Here is a 14208-nt window from a genome sequence, read left to right as displayed (position 1 = left end):
TCGATTGAGTTCAATTAGCGGCGGCAAACCTGCCCAATGGGATGCGTGTGGGGCCAACTTAATACTCGAACTTCTTGAAGACGTGATAAACGGGTCAGCCGTGTACGGTACCGAACGCTTGAATGCGGCTCCAGATCATTTTGCCGGTACTTAATGGAATGTATCGGTTGGGGCCAACGCTTTACTTTTGTTGCATCTCGTAAATGAACAGGGACGGCAGCTAAAGGGCTTCAGAACGGCAGAGATATCATCTAATCCATTTCACACATCACGCATAGCTGTCGAAGGTTAAGTACTGCAGAATGATACCAGTACCTCCGAACAAGGTTGTGGTCACTATGCTCATTTCTAACCAAGAAATCTGGCAAAAGTGCAGTCGAGTTACAATATATACTGATTGCAACGGATCATGATAAACCTTGACGGCAGCATCAAACACAAATACGACTAGAGCCTTCAGTAGCCTGGAAATTGTTCGACAGCGTGAGATGGTATAAAAATGAGATCTTAGAAAATAGATGGGCCTTAAGTGGTATACATATTATTTTCTCTCTCAAGGCCGCTTCAGAGCGGTAGCACTGTCCCAAAAACGTAGTCCCAAAATTTGCCTGGAACATTTTGTCAGTACGTCTAGTTTCGGATAAGGAAAATATATATACTTGTTACACCAAACGCCAATTCATAATTTTTGTAATGATGTGCAAGATGGTACCGCTTCAGCTCTTTCAAGTATGCTGGAAGGTTTGTATGATGAAGCCTATCATATCCGGGTGAATATTGAGATCTGTCAAAAGTGCGGTTGATACTTACGCGTAATGCATGCAGTCATAAACCACGTCTAGACCAACGATATTAGGCAAGAGGCAAGAATTAGCGAGGAGGGATTGACAATTGACACATACAGAATGCGAAAGCCCCGGTAATTATTCCGTTTGCGATAGGTGTTGGGAAGAGCTTGTACGCCAACTGAGTGAAAGGGAATTGCAGGGCAGTAAATAAGACAGGCGGCATGACAAGCCTCAGGCTGTAAAAGGTTAGTCGCAGGAGGCCGAAGATAAGACGGCTACGCACCGATCCATAGGGAGATAGTGATGGACACCATGTAGAAGGAAGTGCATGGTAAGGAACACGCCCTTGTCAGGAAGATGATCGTCGAGATGGAACAAGAAGCGATGCATCAAGTATTCCAGGATGGTCCAAATGATGTTCCCGGTGACGAAACAGGCTGCGAATTTACCATACGACAGTGCAGGAATTTGGAAGAGTAACTCCAATGGAAGAAATGGGTTTTCAAAAACCGAAGGTAGTGGCGTGGTGAATTGAAGGATCGACCGCAGGCCAAGGTAGGTTGTAATCGGCAGCCAGAACATAGGCACTACGTACCACACGGTTTTCGTGAACACCTAGGAGTATCGTGAGAGCGAAATGGGCCAACATTCAACGCGTCACACCTCAAGATAAGCTGGTCCGAACAAGCGAGCAGAATATGACAAATGGCGCGGTTGGTGAATTTGTTTCAGATAGAAACTCTTGCTATGGGTCTGCTGAGTCGGGCAGCAGAAGCATTGATGGAGAAAGCATACCTGAAGTTGGCGAACCACACTTGAGGAAGTAAAGGCCGGCGCAAATCCAGAAATTCGTTCTTTTCAAAATCCTGAGTAGAGTCTGTGTTTTCCGGATGAAAGTCGTCGGCGGCGGTCCAATCTACGGCAATTTGAGAGACTTCATTCCACACGAAACGGCTGATTCGCGTACCTTGGGTGCAGGTGTGTTCCTCATTTCCCAATTTTCCAACCAAAAACTCATCTAGCATGTCGTACGCGGCCTCTGAGTGTACATGCTCGTTCTTGTCGGCCATTACGTCCTCCACTGGCTGCCCGGCATGACGGAGAAGGATATCCTCGCCTCCTGGATGGTCTGCCAGGAATCTGGAGACATCGTATACTTTGCCCTTGTAAGAGACCCAGCAGCTGGAGGCCGTTGCATGGCCTCTGAGGTCCTCCGGAGAGTAGATTCTAATCCTTTTCGACATGACGAAGGGCGAGAGGTACCGTAACCAGAGAGTTGGGCCACCTTCCTAAATGGAAATTGAGGATTCACACGATCCCGTGATGAGCTCTGGACGCGTTCCGGCAATGTTTAGTTTTGATGACTGGACCAAGACCGGCGTGAAAATGATGTGTGGTACACGGACTGGGCGCACGTCGAGGTCTGCCCATTCATGTATTCTCTATTACTTGCGTTTCCGACTCTATCCGCCAACATGAAATCGCCCCGTCGCTCGGCGAATGAGTCCTGGATATTCTAATCATATATGAGTCAGTCACTTACCTCCAATCTATACTCAGTCTATTGTTTAGTCCATTGCTGGGTGCCAGTGCGCGCTGGTGACTTAGTCTTCATAAACGTTAACCTGAGTTGTAGATAGAGACAGTAGAAATTGAATTATTTCCCCAGTGCTATACGCTAGGCAACCCCGGTAACGGTTCGTATTTTTGAAAAAATTGCCACGTGGCTTGCTTTCCTTCCATCACTGGCATCAGCATGAACTTTTCATAGAGATTTTCTGCATCTGCTTCATGAAGCTTAAAATCGGTCTCCTTTTTGTTCTCATTTCTTCTTCAATACCTGTGCTCAGTACGGATAGACAAAACTCGACTTATTCCACATCTTTCGACTCGTTCACTATGGTGAATCCCGTGCCGGTCGACCATACACCGCCGACGAATCTATACCGGCCCATTCAAGCACCCTTGGATGTAGAACGCTATCCTGTCGCGCCTGAAGGATTGAAGTTGGAGCAAGTTCACGTATACGTGAGGCATGGTTCGTGGTTGACCCGACGTTAACTGGATACCTCTTCACAACATCTACTTGCAGGGGAGCGAAGTCCAGTAGGCGTTCGGCTGTCTGATCCACCAGCAAGCATACCCCACCATTGGATGCTCTGCACAAAGGCACGTCGGTACCAGGCTTCTGTAGTGACGGGATCATTGGAAGAACAAACTCTAAGCACACGGAAACTGGTGGAACGTTCGGATGGATCCAGTGCTGAAGGAGAATGGTGAGTGCTTTTCTCGTCGGTATGTCGCCCGAGTTGCGCTTTCTCTTTCCTCCTGGTGTATTTTACATTGTCATTTATGAACCTCTTCAAATATACAGTTTGCTCGGTGAACTGACAGATATCGGTCGCAAGGTATGGGGTCGGCGCTTGTTTCCTTTTCTCTCAGACCCTGATAAAATCCACAGTCGACATATAATTACGGTGCAGCGCTGAGACAAATCTACATTGACAAGTACATCAGTCTCTCGACCGTGATTTGTAAAGGACATCTAGCTAATCCAGTATAGACTAGGGTTTCTCCCTAATTATCTTCAAACGGAAGGACTCACGTATTTCCGGTGCTGATATACTATCCTTATCTTACCCAATATTACCGTCTGAAACACATTCCAGGAGCACCAACATGCCTAGAACAATTGAATCTTTGCAACAGATCATACATGGCCTTTACCCTACAGAAAAGTGCCATCCAACTCTGACGCCTCCACTGGTTGTTCGGTCAGTTGCTCAGTGTTTATATCTCTCATCAACATTGAGATCCGTCGCAGGAATGGGAAAGATGAGAATATGCTCGGGAATACATATTCGTGTAAACGATTGGAGATTCTATTAGTAGGGTTTGCCCAAGGTAGTGTCATCTTTGACTGTTGGTTTCATAATTAAATTTCGTCTTCAGCCGCGGCCTCCGCATATAACCACACACTCGAGCCCCTTGATAAGAAGCTATCAAAATACCTGGGTGGAAACCCCATCCGTGTCGACGGGAAGCCGCGAGCTTCTGGCATTTTGGATACAGTTTGATCACGATTCATTTTCCTCGATGATCGTAGACTGATTGCGTTTTAGATTCGAGCTTCTTTAGCCCACAATATCAAAGTCCCCCCAGAGTTCGAGGAGAAACCTGTCATGGACTTGATCGTATGTACATATCATATCCTCCCTCCATCTACCTTGTACCGATGATCATCAATAATACCCTGGCAGGAACGGGCCGTTGTGAATGAGTGGTTTTCAGGTATCGCTGACACGCCTATTTTCTTAAACGAATTTCTGCTAATCACGAGTTCATAGGGTGTGAGATCCACTTTCCATTTCTTTGTGTATTTCTGTGGCCAGGACGTTTTGACCGAGATCTATACAGACAAAACAGAAGAAGTTCGCCGTCTTGGCATGGGACGCTTACTGGACGATATTTCAAGAAAGATGCGGACCAAAATCGAGCAAGGTGATAAAGATCCGCTTAAAATCCTTGTTCATACCACACACGACACAGCATTAGCTGGGCTATGTTCGACTCTAGATGTGTTTGACGACAAGTTAAGTTCCCTTTGATGATCATGCGACACTGTATCTCAACACACCTGATCGGCAGATGGCCTGCCTTCACAGCGTCAATTACCTTCGAATTGTTCAGAAAGAGTAAAGACGATGAGTCACGGTCGATGTTCCAGACGATAATGGCCCCGTTTCATGCCAAACCTGCTGATGAGCACTGTAAGTTGGCCGTTCTTCTGTCCTCCTCACCTCGTTATTCATGGCTATGATGAATAGTTGTCCGAATGCGATACCAGAACAAGAACTTGCACTTGCCGATCTGCGCAGATGAGGGTAAACACCTTCCTGGTTCTCCAGAGTTTTGTACGGTCACTGCCTTCCTTGATCGTATCAAAGAACTTGCCCCCGTGGACTGGGAGGCGGAATGTACGCCGGCCGGAAGAGCATCGATCCCATAGAAGTCAGATAATTTATTCGCATTCGCCTAGACTTCAGCCACGAGGCAGTTGTACTGATAATTATTAAGTTCTGAGCCCGTCCACCTGGGACCTTGAGGGGGCCTGTGTTCTCATATGTGGCCCGACGCATTACCCTAGTATTGCTGACAATGCATCTTGAGTTTTGCAATTCAATTTCCGAAAGAAGACAAGTCTCTTCGGCCCATGTCGCAATAACCGGTGGACGTAAATACTGGATACAATTGATGTAACTGACAGTCATTTCCTGATGCATCTTTAGGAAGCTTAAAGTGGATTCGGAAGGCACTACTTCAAGCGTCCACTAGAAGGCCCACTTGAAACCCACCAACCTGGGACCTTGCACGAACGTCGCCCGACTGTTGGCATTCAGTCCACATATACATGTTCTCTGTTGGCTCTGAGCATTCCATTCAAGGCATCCCAGCCGTATCTTATTCCAATGGCCATCGTGTACTTGGAAATTCCCAGAGCAGTTTGTTTCCACTTCGTATTATGTTTTTCCGACTAGTGTCGCTGACAAATTCTCAGGGTTACACCGTTCGTTCACTGTCCTCAAATTGCTCGGTACAGGACACAGTGGACGAGTTGCGCTATGCGACTGGAAATCCCCCGAGATCTTTCCCCCAAATACGACTCTGCCTGTTATGCAAACAGGCAAGGGTGCACGACGGGAGTGGGCATCAAAGCGTCTCGTGGCTGTCAAGCAGCTCCGCAGGGTATTCCCAGGCGGCTGGGATGAATGCCAACTCCTACGGGAGCTCCAGGTTAGCTCCAATATGTTTTTCTAGTGCCTATAGTATAAATATTGACATTAATGTTTTATCAGATTCACTGCGAAATGCCAGTGCACCCCAACATCATCTCTCTGTATGACTTCTTCCTGAGTACAGATACAAAAACTTTGCATCTAGTGCTGGAACCAATGGAAGGCAACCTGCAGCACCTTATCAAGGCTCGAAAGGGTCGTCCATTAGCAGGAGGGCTTGTGGCTTCCATCTTCTTCCAGATGGTATCTGGTATCGGCCACATGCACTCCCTGAATTATTTCCACCGCGACCTCAAGCCGGAAAACATCCTCGTGAGCACCACCGGGTTGTTTTCCTACCGCTCTGTCGTCGCCGCTACCAGCGGCCGCGAGACGGAAATGGATATCGTCGCGATAGTCAAAATCGGCGACTTTGGCTTATCGCGCACGGTCGATTCTAGGCAGGTGTATACGGAATATGTCGGTGTGCGTTGGTACAGGGCGCCAGAAGTACTACTGATGGGCGCGGACTATTCTACGTCTATGGATATGTGGTCCTTAGGGGTGGTCATGGCGGAGCTGTTGCTACTAAAGCCTATATTTCCTGGTACGAGCCAGCTGGACCAGATTGATAAGGTGATCTCGATCTTAGGCGACCCAACGCACGACTATGGCCGTGATTCGTTCGGTGACCCTATTGGTGGCGGGCCGTGGCCAGATGGCGTGGAACTTTGTCGTTCACGGGGATTTAGGTTTCCGCAGGTTGGAATTACTATCTTTAATTTTTCTTGGGAGGTTCTATTGACATCCCCGTTTTTAGGTTCGCCCCAAAGATCTTCATACGTACTTCTCAAGAAGGGTTCCACCGACGTTGATTCAGTGCATAGGGCAGCTGCTTCGGTATGATGCTGAAGAACGACTTACAGCTTTAGAATGCCTGGAGCATTCATACTTCCGACAGACCATGCCACTAAACGATATTCCCGACCTTTCTGCGCCTCACTTATTCTCTGGGAGCACGTAGATCCCGGGATTTGGTCATCACAACGAAGAGAAGTATGTACATTATACTTAGAGACGTATACTAGATAAAATAATAGAACATCCGGCGCCAACCGGTGTAATGAATTAGGGAATAAGTATAGCGTATGAGAAGTTTGGACCTGTATAGATAACGAATCAGAACGCGCCCTCTTGATTTTGACTGCAAGAAGAAATGTTCAGGATTGGGCGTCAGATCTCCTAGAGGTCACTTACGTTTGTCCCGTGGTAGGTGTCGAGCCCCCGGCTCAACTTGAACTTCTCCCGCTTGACACAGCTTGAATATCGGTCGCTGCTTGCGAACCTGACGCCGATGCAAGCCACCGGCGTCTACGCCTAGGCGGAGGAGAAAGCGGTATGATATATTCCTCCAGCGGCAACGAGAAGCGCATCACGTCCACCGAAGACCTCTCTCGAGTGGGCAAATCGGGAGTGATCACAATCTGAGGCATTCTGATGTCACTCAGTGTATCGAAGTCGTTCGTAATCTGTTTTGGCCCTGTGTATCGCTGGCGCCGGGTGTCAGAACGTGATGGAGGGAAGAAAACCGGCGGAATCACCTCTTCTACAGTCTGTGGCATAATGGTTTCCTCCATGACGGTGGTCATAGCAGAGATGTCCCCAGAATAAGCGCTGGCTGCATACCCCGAATTGACATCGTTTCTCTGCGACATCATCGCCTGGTCCGGCACCACGATGGTAGATACGATATCTACGTTTTGAGGCTCTGCATAGCCGCAGAACAGCCTACGGAAGAAACGCTCGGTATTCTTCCTCCAAGTTGAAGAACGATGCGTTTGGTACACTCGTATCCTTATCCTTATACTGTGGATGTGAGAGAGCCACCGCAGCGGTAAGGCAAGAGATGGAGCAGAGAGCGGAGAGAGACCAAGAGGAGCGCAACAACCGTACATCTCAGCAGCAGAAGTAGGCTGTTAAGAAGAGCACAGAACATGAAAAACTTAGAGGCCCAGTCGAAGGTGCTATATATTTCTAACCTAGTGACCTTGGCCTAAGTAGTGTCGCTCGAACAGGACTCGAACAATGGATAGATCGAAGCCTTTGTTCCGTAGATGGTCATGTTTTCGTTGCAACGTAACCTCCATTGTCTGACACGCCGAAATAGGACACAGATACCGGTTGCATCACAATTCGATTGTGGGGAAGGGAAGGGACCAGTATAAGAAACAATGAAGGGCGGTAGGATGTGGGATACATCGGACGGCCCATGCGCACCGGCAACAATTACAAGTTGTTCGGAAACTCGGGCCGGAAACAACTGCTGACTGTCGGGTCGGAGGTCCGAACCCAAACGAACTATCTCGTATCTGCCTCTCAATTCTTCAGGTGCAAGTCTCTCGCCGTACTATAAACTCATGCTACTTATCAAGTCTCTTAAATACCATGCTCTCTGAGTCGGAGGGCACATAATCAGGGAAGCATTTTAACTTTTAAGGTTGCCGTCAAGGTGCTTTGACATATTTCATTTGGACGTCATTCCAAAGATCCACATCCCCAATGCCGTGAACAGCTTTCAAGCAATTCATAAATATATCTGATGATACTACAGTAGGACGGTAAATAATCTACAGTGAATGACGATAATTATTCAATATTCAATAATCGAGATTCTTCTCTTCTTCCTACGGTCTGATAGCAATTTTAAGTGCGCGCCTACTGCTCATCTTGTCTAACGCGGCCTGGTAGTCGTCTAGTTGGAAGACATCTGTAACCATACCCTTAACTTTAACCTTGCCACTGTCAAGATAGGCCACCGCCCGGGGGAAGCAATACGTCTGCGAAAATGACCCAATGATCTAAAGAACTCACTTGAATTAGACAAGTCAGCGATTATTTCACAGTAGCACGCACCTTGATCTCATCGCCGAAGATTTTTGATGGTGGCCAATGCACCTCAGCCTTGTTTTCATAGACTCCGTACAGCATCAACGTGCCACCTCTTCGAACGTAGTTGATGCTTTCATTAGCAAGCTTCTCTACGCCAGTCGCTTCCACGACAACGTCAAAGCCGTAGGGATTGTCATCCTTCAGCTTCTTCCATTGTGGTCCAGGATTCTGGCGGTCAAGTTCAATGTACTCGTCAGCAACGTCGAGGTCTTTGGCGATGTTCATCTTAATACCCTTGTTCGCAGCGACGACAATTCGGGAAGCACCATTGAGCTTCAGCAGCTGAGCAAGAATCAAGCCAGTAGGTCCAGCCCCTAGAAGGAGAACCTCGATGCCGACAGGCGGTGCCAGCTTGTCGAGACCATGAACTGCGCATGCAGCAGGCTCAAGCAGAGTGGCCTCCTCATCGGTGAGATTTTTTATCTTGTACAGCTTGTTCTGTTGACTGGACAAACAGTGAGAAGCGATACAAGATGATCAAAGAAACGACATACTAAACTATGTACTCCGCAAATCCCCCATCCTGGGTAACTCCCCGTGCGTTGAAGTTTTCGCACATGAGTGATTGCCCTCTTCGGCAAAAGAAACAATTGTTGCACTACAGCGTGACCATTAAGCTTCGGCATGCTTCGACGGAATTTGGACGCACCGTAATGCCAACGTCTGCTACGCATCGATCCCCAAGGTCAAAGCCCTTGACGTTCTTGCCCAACTCGACGATGGTGCCAATGGCTTCATGTCCTGGAATAAGCTGGGCAGGTCTCAGGCTGCGGACCTTGTCGGATGAAGGGGCTACGTACAGGGAACTTTGAGATAAACTCGCCTACGGCAAATGAGCCCAAGGTAATATCCCCAACAGAGCACACGTACCATCGTGAATGTGCGCATCTGTTCCGCACACGCCTAAGTGACAGCCTTTATTAAATGACGTCAAAGACTCAGGGTTGGCACGTACCACAGCAGCTCACTATCGACGTCGTCAGCGAAGGCTGGCTGGAGCCATGGGACGAGACACACCTTTGAGCAACACCTCATCGTCGCCGACTCCCGGTATTGGGACCTGCTTTATCTCAAAGTCTTGGGGCTGCCAGCACCGTGCTCGTCAGACATTGGGCGCACAGGCATGTCCTAAAAGACATACCGCATTGTACCAAAGAGCTTTCATTGTTCCTTCAGGCATAGTGGAAAGTATTGAAATATTCAAGGCGTACAGGAGATGGAGTGGGTGATAAAATGGTGGAGTCAAGAGGCCAAGGAGAAATTTATATCCCCTGTGCGCGCCTCACGTGCCTGATCTCCATGACGCCCGGTCGACGATAGACGTCATGGCCTTTTTTGGACTTTGCACATATTTCATAGCCTCGTTTCCCCTCTTCCAGCCTAGATCTGGGATACGCTGCGGTGCTCGATGCGGGCTGCGATGCGATATGCGATACCGGATCATGCTAGACAATTCTCAAATCCCTTTGAGCATATGGCGAGCTTGTTGACGGTCAAATGTTTAATCTCCTGCAATCAGCAATATGCAATCAGCGTCACCAACGGGCCACTGGCAAGTAGCTGATTGCTAGTATGTATTCCAGTACTTATATGCGGTCTCGAGACACGGTGATGAAGATTTGCCTTGAAGCGCCCTGCCCAGGGTTTCGTAATTTCAATTCTCTGTCGCCGAAACATCCAAACTCCGTTATCTCCGAATTTGCAAAACGTTATACGTCATTCCGGAATTCCAAAAATATGGAAGATCACAGGCGGAAGAGAACGGACCGAGAAGCTAACCCGCCATTCAAAGTGTGTGCTCTATCATGCGGTCCAAGATGGATGTCAGGTTCCTGACATCGGGAATCATTCATGTGCGGAAAGTATACATGAAGTCCATCTGATGAGCTGTATAGAAAAGATGACTAGAGTCGCCTCGTACTTCACTTTATCGGACATCTCATCATCACCCTCACCTTGCTAGGGAATAGAACAGTTGATAAAAGAAGGGAAACAAAGAAGCTGTCTTTTTTGGGCACTCAAGAGCTCGGAGCAGGGATTACAGCGGTGGCGACATTGCTTCCCTCGCCTTCAGCAGGTGGCGGTGGAGGGGTTACGAATGAACCAACGGAGGCTTTTAGCATGCTATGAGCGGTGTACATGTGGTCAGCGCCAGAAGTAGCATGTGGAAGCTCTAACAACTCACTTGGCCGCAGCATCTCCATCAACTGGAGGGGAGCCCCCGGTACCGATAATAGTCTTGTGTCCAAAGCTCGGTACTCCTTCATCTGTGACAATGTAGAGGTAAGCCGGTCCGGGTGGATATAGTCTGGCGGTAGACGGTCCCGTGACGGTAAGGGTCGTGCCATCATCTGAGAGAGAACAGACGAGCTTGAGCAGACGTTGGTCCATGTGGACCGCATGTGTAGCAAAACCCAGGTCCATCAAAGACACTTCACGGGCATTATGCATTAGAGAAGAAGAATGTATCGGAATTGGAAGCGTACCAGAGGCATTCGTCGCAGTTGGAGGTAGATCAACGGTCAGAGTGAAAACTTCTCCGTAGTTCACTGTAGCAGGCAAACCGGTATAGGTTGGACGAGGTTTTGCCATATAGGGAGGAGAATAGAACTCCATCCTGATACAAGAACGATGAGAAGTCGAATCAAAACTCGATACGACATGGATACCTATATTCAGTGGGATATTTTGTAGTCGTCACATCGTCGTTTGGGTTGGAACCTGCTGTCCGAACGCACACACATATGAGATCATGTACAAATTGGGGGACTAAATATTTTTATACCGAGCATGATGGTTCCATTGGGCGTCAAAGACGCGGTCGAGTGATAAAGCCTAGCGATATTTGTGGCGGGAATTCCAACATCTGAAAACCGACCACCTGCTGGAGCTGACGGATCATAGACGACTGGGGTAAACGCGGGATTGTCGGCATTGCTTTGACCAACACGGTTGGCAACCTGTGCATTCTTTCTTTAGCCAAGTTGAAGGATTTTACGATGCTGATGCATACATTTCCATATCCTGCGACACCAGTTTGCGCCCCATTCACAATCAGAACTCTCCCATCTGGCAGCAATACCAGTTCTGGCATGACTCTGGCTTGTGGCATATGTTCCACCTGCCATCCAGCGGCTATGCCCGATTCGTTCAGAACTAGTCGGGAGCACTGAGCCGATGCAGGGACTTGTGAAGAAATGGTCGATGGTGACACACTGTCAGAAACTGTGGATCCTCCGCATATCATCACTTCTGGGGTATAGTTGTTCTCTGGAGTGAGAGGAAGAAGTGTGGCGCCTGCCGAGAACGGCGAGCTTTGGCAAAAGATGTGACGAGTGTAAAAGAACGATGAGTATGTTCTTACGTTATGCGAACACCGTTAGGGATTCCTGGAAGAGCTGTTTCAGTGTTGGTTTGCCAATTGAAGATCATTGCGTCTTGGTTCGCGGCAACGAAAATGGTGCCATCCGGAAGGTAAATCATAATGGGGAAATGGTTCCCATTAAGAGTATTAAGAAGGAATTGACTGGGGATCTGAACTCCATTGTATCCTATATCACTGAGGTCAAACGAGAGGAATTCAATTCGACGATAAAAAGATACCATTGATGTTCTTTGGTGGAAAGAACTCGTAGGTTGGATTGTTGATGGAATTTGAGTTGATGTATCTAAGTGGGTCAGTAAAAATCAATGAAAATGAGGCATATATGCGAAATTAAGTACCCTCCGCCGACAGAACCCCTGGAAGATGGTGAAATTCAGTATCGTGGACGATATATGAACGTCAAGGCCTTACCCATATATGATGATAGAACCATCCTCAATACGTATCTGCCGAGTGTCATAAATGATTGCTTGACAACCAGGAAGAGCTATAGAACCAACGCACGGATGATGGGTACCATCTGTTTGATGTCAAATGAATGTGATTGGGGTCTTCGAAAACATCGCAGGTTTTGTCATCGCAAGGTGTGAACATCCGGATGGCTTGCAAACCATTAGCGCCTACAGAGAGCCTCGTAAACGTCGTGTCAAGTAATATGCTCATGAGTGCTGACCGGTGATGACAACCGGATTTCCACCAGAATTGACTAGGGTGCCGTTTCCAAGGAAGCTACCGGTCGCGCACCAAGAATTACTCAGAGGGTTCAAGGCGCGTACAGTCAGAGTGCTGAGGTCAACTTCGACGGACCATGCGACATGTCCGTTAACTGTGAGGGGATTGTGCTCCCTTTGAAATATCCCATTCTGAATTCTGATAGACGCTGGTAAGAGTGACGTTGACGTACACTTTATCATAAATAATTGCGGTGGTTTCTGACACGATTGCGAGTTGCATCCCACTAACGCCGGTGGTTCTGTGAAATGTATCAGTCCCAGGTCATTGATTGGATGGAGAGGATCCGCTTACCCTTGTTGGAGCAAAGTCCAGTTACCATTAGCGAAAACGCGTCGCCCAAGGGAACCGTGACGGTGAGCAGGTCCGGCAAAGAACAGAGGAAAAACGGATAGAAGGATAGAGCATAGATACAACCCACGCGCCATCTTTTACAGAGAAAACGATCGATGTAGAAAACGCGAGTTCAGGAGATGTACTGGGTTGTCCTCCCTTTACTGCCAGTGATATTCCCCTGCGGCTTTAAAGGATCATCAACATCAGATTCATGAGCGATCCATGAACACTATTACGCAGAGACTGTAGGTTGACATCGGAGATGGGCACATCAATACCAGCCATTACGCCAGCCATTACGCCACGATATAGCAAATAACGGTGTACGAAGACCATCGTGAGCTGTGAAAACAGTACGGGACTGCTCATAGGACTCATGGTTGCCTCGCTACGAGCAGTGGCAAGTAGTAGGGTGACGGTTAAGTATCAGCGCATAGGTTGCGCCGCGGATCTGCCGTACTTTTAAAAGATCTTTACGGCAAGACTCATTCAATTGCTATGATGAAATGATAGGGAAAGAATGCATACAATGGTCTGGATTTTCGTTAGTATGACAAGGGCAGAAAATTACGAGACAGCCATTTCGCATGACATGTGATCGAGAGGAGGAATTTGAGCGAAAATACCTCGAGGCACATTCGTGCCGAAATAGCCGGCGGAATCGGCAAATGAAGCACCGGAACCTGACTCAACGATCCACTTAAAAGATAAGTCGTTCAATGGATGTAGACTTTTACCCTAGGGAGTGTAACAAAATTTTATTTCCGTTTTATTCAAGGATATTTGAAGGTGATGACATCTTGGCGCCAAACGATTGCTGTGAACTTGCAGTACGTGTTGTCTGTTCATCGAATTATCGGTTGATGGCAACACCTTCGTAGAAGTCTTTTGACTTCAAAGAGAACATATCAGCACGAGGACATTGGACCGACGACCGCACTGGCGTGAGTGAAATTATACAGTGGTCGTGTACGACAGTGAGCTGATGTCGTCACTATCCTCCTTCTGTGTATTGTGTCTCTCTGTCTGACACAATCATGGCAGACTACAAATCAGCTATTCCTTTGTATTTTTTATTATGTAGACTCGTTTTGGCTCACTGGTGAGGCTGGCTTCGCCTCCGTTTCAAAGACAGTTTAGCTGCACCTCTCAGCTACGTGTATCGGGTGATACTTGCCCATTTTTGCTCTTTTCTGGACGCGCATCGATACATAGGGACAACGTTGACCGACGATGAGAAGGC

The 14208-nt window shown here is 47.8% G+C and overlaps 6 protein-coding genes across 6 annotated transcripts; 2 read left to right on the top strand and 4 right to left on the bottom strand.

Annotated features, from left to right (window-relative positions):
* Nucleotides 1–251: 251 nt before the first annotated feature.
* On the bottom strand, nt 252–2158 carry BT62DRAFT_986725 (Inositolphosphorylceramide-B hydroxylase). Its single transcript, XM_043190015.1, has 8 exons — nt 1756–2158; nt 1584–1704; nt 1452–1533; nt 1072–1403; nt 903–1024; nt 811–838; nt 660–757; nt 252–608 (listed from the first exon to the last, which is right to left on the bottom strand). The coding sequence occupies exons 1-8, from the start codon at nt 2030–2032 to the stop codon at nt 565–567; spliced, it is 1104 nt and encodes a 367-aa protein (XP_043040332.1). The 5' UTR covers nt 2033–2158; the 3' UTR covers nt 252–564.
* A 529-nt stretch (nt 2159–2687) lies between these two features.
* BT62DRAFT_893315 (phosphoglycerate mutase-like protein) lies at nt 2688–4797 on the top strand (the record flags this gene model as incomplete). The annotated part of the gene is made up of 13 exons (XM_043183138.1): nt 2688–2826; nt 2881–3064; nt 3163–3196; nt 3250–3296; nt 3352–3402; nt 3458–3562; nt 3613–3692; nt 3741–3859; nt 3911–3982; nt 4049–4079; nt 4206–4380; nt 4437–4558; nt 4616–4797. The coding sequence occupies 13 exons, from the start codon at nt 2688–2690 to the stop codon at nt 4795–4797; spliced, it is 1341 nt and encodes a 446-aa protein (XP_043040331.1).
* A 107-nt stretch (nt 4798–4904) lies between these two features.
* BT62DRAFT_89585 (Pkinase-domain-containing protein) lies at nt 4905–6806 on the top strand. Its single transcript, XM_043183232.1, has 4 exons — nt 4905–5290; nt 5347–5582; nt 5645–6325; nt 6384–6806. The coding sequence occupies exons 1-4, from the start codon at nt 5200–5202 to the stop codon at nt 6585–6587; spliced, it is 1212 nt and encodes a 403-aa protein (XP_043040330.1). The 5' UTR covers nt 4905–5199; the 3' UTR covers nt 6588–6806.
* BT62DRAFT_89588 (uncharacterized protein) lies at nt 6635–7599 on the bottom strand. The gene is made up of 3 exons (XM_043183238.1): nt 7165–7599; nt 6821–7113; nt 6635–6767 (listed from the first exon to the last, which is right to left on the bottom strand). The coding sequence occupies exons 1-2, from the start codon at nt 7516–7518 to the stop codon at nt 6853–6855; spliced, it is 615 nt and encodes a 204-aa protein (XP_043040329.1). The 5' UTR covers nt 7519–7599; the 3' UTR covers nt 6635–6767; nt 6821–6852.
* A 520-nt stretch (nt 7600–8119) lies between these two features.
* On the bottom strand, nt 8120–9842 carry BT62DRAFT_1075582 (GroES-like protein). The gene is made up of 9 exons (XM_043179130.1): nt 9654–9842; nt 9530–9596; nt 9468–9479; nt 9383–9415; nt 9313–9335; nt 9162–9263; nt 9007–9110; nt 8477–8957; nt 8120–8421 (listed from the first exon to the last, which is right to left on the bottom strand). Exons 1-9 carry the CDS (start codon nt 9690–9692, stop codon nt 8248–8250), a joined length of 1035 nt encoding a protein of 344 aa, XP_043040328.1. The 5' UTR covers nt 9693–9842; the 3' UTR covers nt 8120–8247.
* A 682-nt stretch (nt 9843–10524) lies between these two features.
* Nucleotides 10525–13516, bottom strand: BT62DRAFT_967591 (uncharacterized protein). The gene is made up of 15 exons (XM_043188871.1): nt 13494–13516; nt 12924–13436; nt 12802–12870; nt 12571–12743; nt 12402–12517; nt 12309–12343; nt 12236–12253; nt 12116–12180; nt 11877–12063; nt 11526–11826; nt 11298–11472; nt 11182–11236; nt 10999–11129; nt 10698–10944; nt 10525–10636 (listed from the first exon to the last, which is right to left on the bottom strand). The coding sequence occupies exons 2-15, from the start codon at nt 13055–13057 to the stop codon at nt 10531–10533; spliced, it is 1812 nt and encodes a 603-aa protein (XP_043040327.1). The 5' UTR covers nt 13058–13436; nt 13494–13516; the 3' UTR covers nt 10525–10530.
* Between the last annotated feature and the right edge of the window lie 692 nt (nt 13517–14208).

The sequence above is a fragment of the Guyanagaster necrorhizus genome (genome assembly GCF_019112545.1).
Source record: "Guyanagaster necrorhizus MCA 3950 unplaced genomic scaffold BT62scaffold_11, whole genome shotgun sequence".
Taxonomy (NCBI): Eukaryota; Fungi; Basidiomycota; class Agaricomycetes; order Agaricales; family Physalacriaceae; genus Guyanagaster; species Guyanagaster necrorhizus.
This window is presented reverse-complemented; position numbering and strand designations above follow the sequence as displayed.

Coding starts and splice junctions, on each gene's coding strand:
- BT62DRAFT_986725 (XM_043190015.1), bottom strand. CDS start 2,032: ATGTCGAAAAGGATTAGAATCTACTCTCCGGAGGACCTCAGAGGCCAT. Junction 1,025..1,071: donor CACTATCTCCCTATGGATCG/GTGCGTAGCCGT, acceptor AACCTTTTACAG/CCTGAGGCTTGTCATGCCGC. Junction 609..659: donor ATTGGCGTTTGGTGTAACAA/GTATATATATTT, acceptor AAAATGTTCCAG/GCAAATTTTGGGACTACGTT.
- BT62DRAFT_89585 (XM_043183232.1), top strand. CDS start 5,200: ATGTTCTCTGTTGGCTCTGAGCATTCCATTCAAGGCATCCCAGCCGTA. Junction 5,291..5,346: donor ACTTGGAAATTCCCAGAGCA/GTTTGTTTCCAC, acceptor ACAAATTCTCAG/GGTTACACCGTTCGTTCACT. Junction 5,583..5,644: donor AACTCCTACGGGAGCTCCAG/GTTAGCTCCAAT, acceptor ATGTTTTATCAG/ATTCACTGCGAAATGCCAGT.
- BT62DRAFT_89588 (XM_043183238.1), bottom strand. CDS start 7,518: ATGTACGGTTGTTGCGCTCCTCTTGGTCTCTCTCCGCTCTCTGCTCCA. Junction 7,114..7,164: donor TGCCACAGACTGTAGAAGAG/GTGATTCCGCCG, acceptor ACCCGGCGCCAG/CGATACACAGGGCCAAAACA.
- BT62DRAFT_1075582 (XM_043179130.1), bottom strand. CDS start 9,692: ATGCCTGAAGGAACAATGAAAGCTCTTTGGTACAATGCG. Junction 9,597..9,653: donor AAGCTCTTTGGTACAATGCG/GTATGTCTTTTA, acceptor CGGTGCTGGCAG/CCCCAAGACTTTGAGATAAA. Junction 9,264..9,312: donor AGTTTATCTCAAAGTTCCCT/GTACGTAGCCCC, acceptor AGACCTGCCCAG/CTTATTCCAGGACATGAAGC.
- BT62DRAFT_967591 (XM_043188871.1), bottom strand. CDS start 13,057: ATGGCGCGTGGGTTGTATCTATGCTCTATCCTTCTATCCGTTTTTCCT. Junction 11,237..11,297: donor CAATGGAACCATCATGCTCG/GTATAAAAATAT, acceptor GCGTTCGGACAG/CAGGTTCCAACCCAAACGAC. Junction 10,945..10,998: donor AACTGCGACGAATGCCTCTG/GTACGCTTCCAA, acceptor ATGCCCGTGAAG/TGTCTTTGATGGACCTGGGT.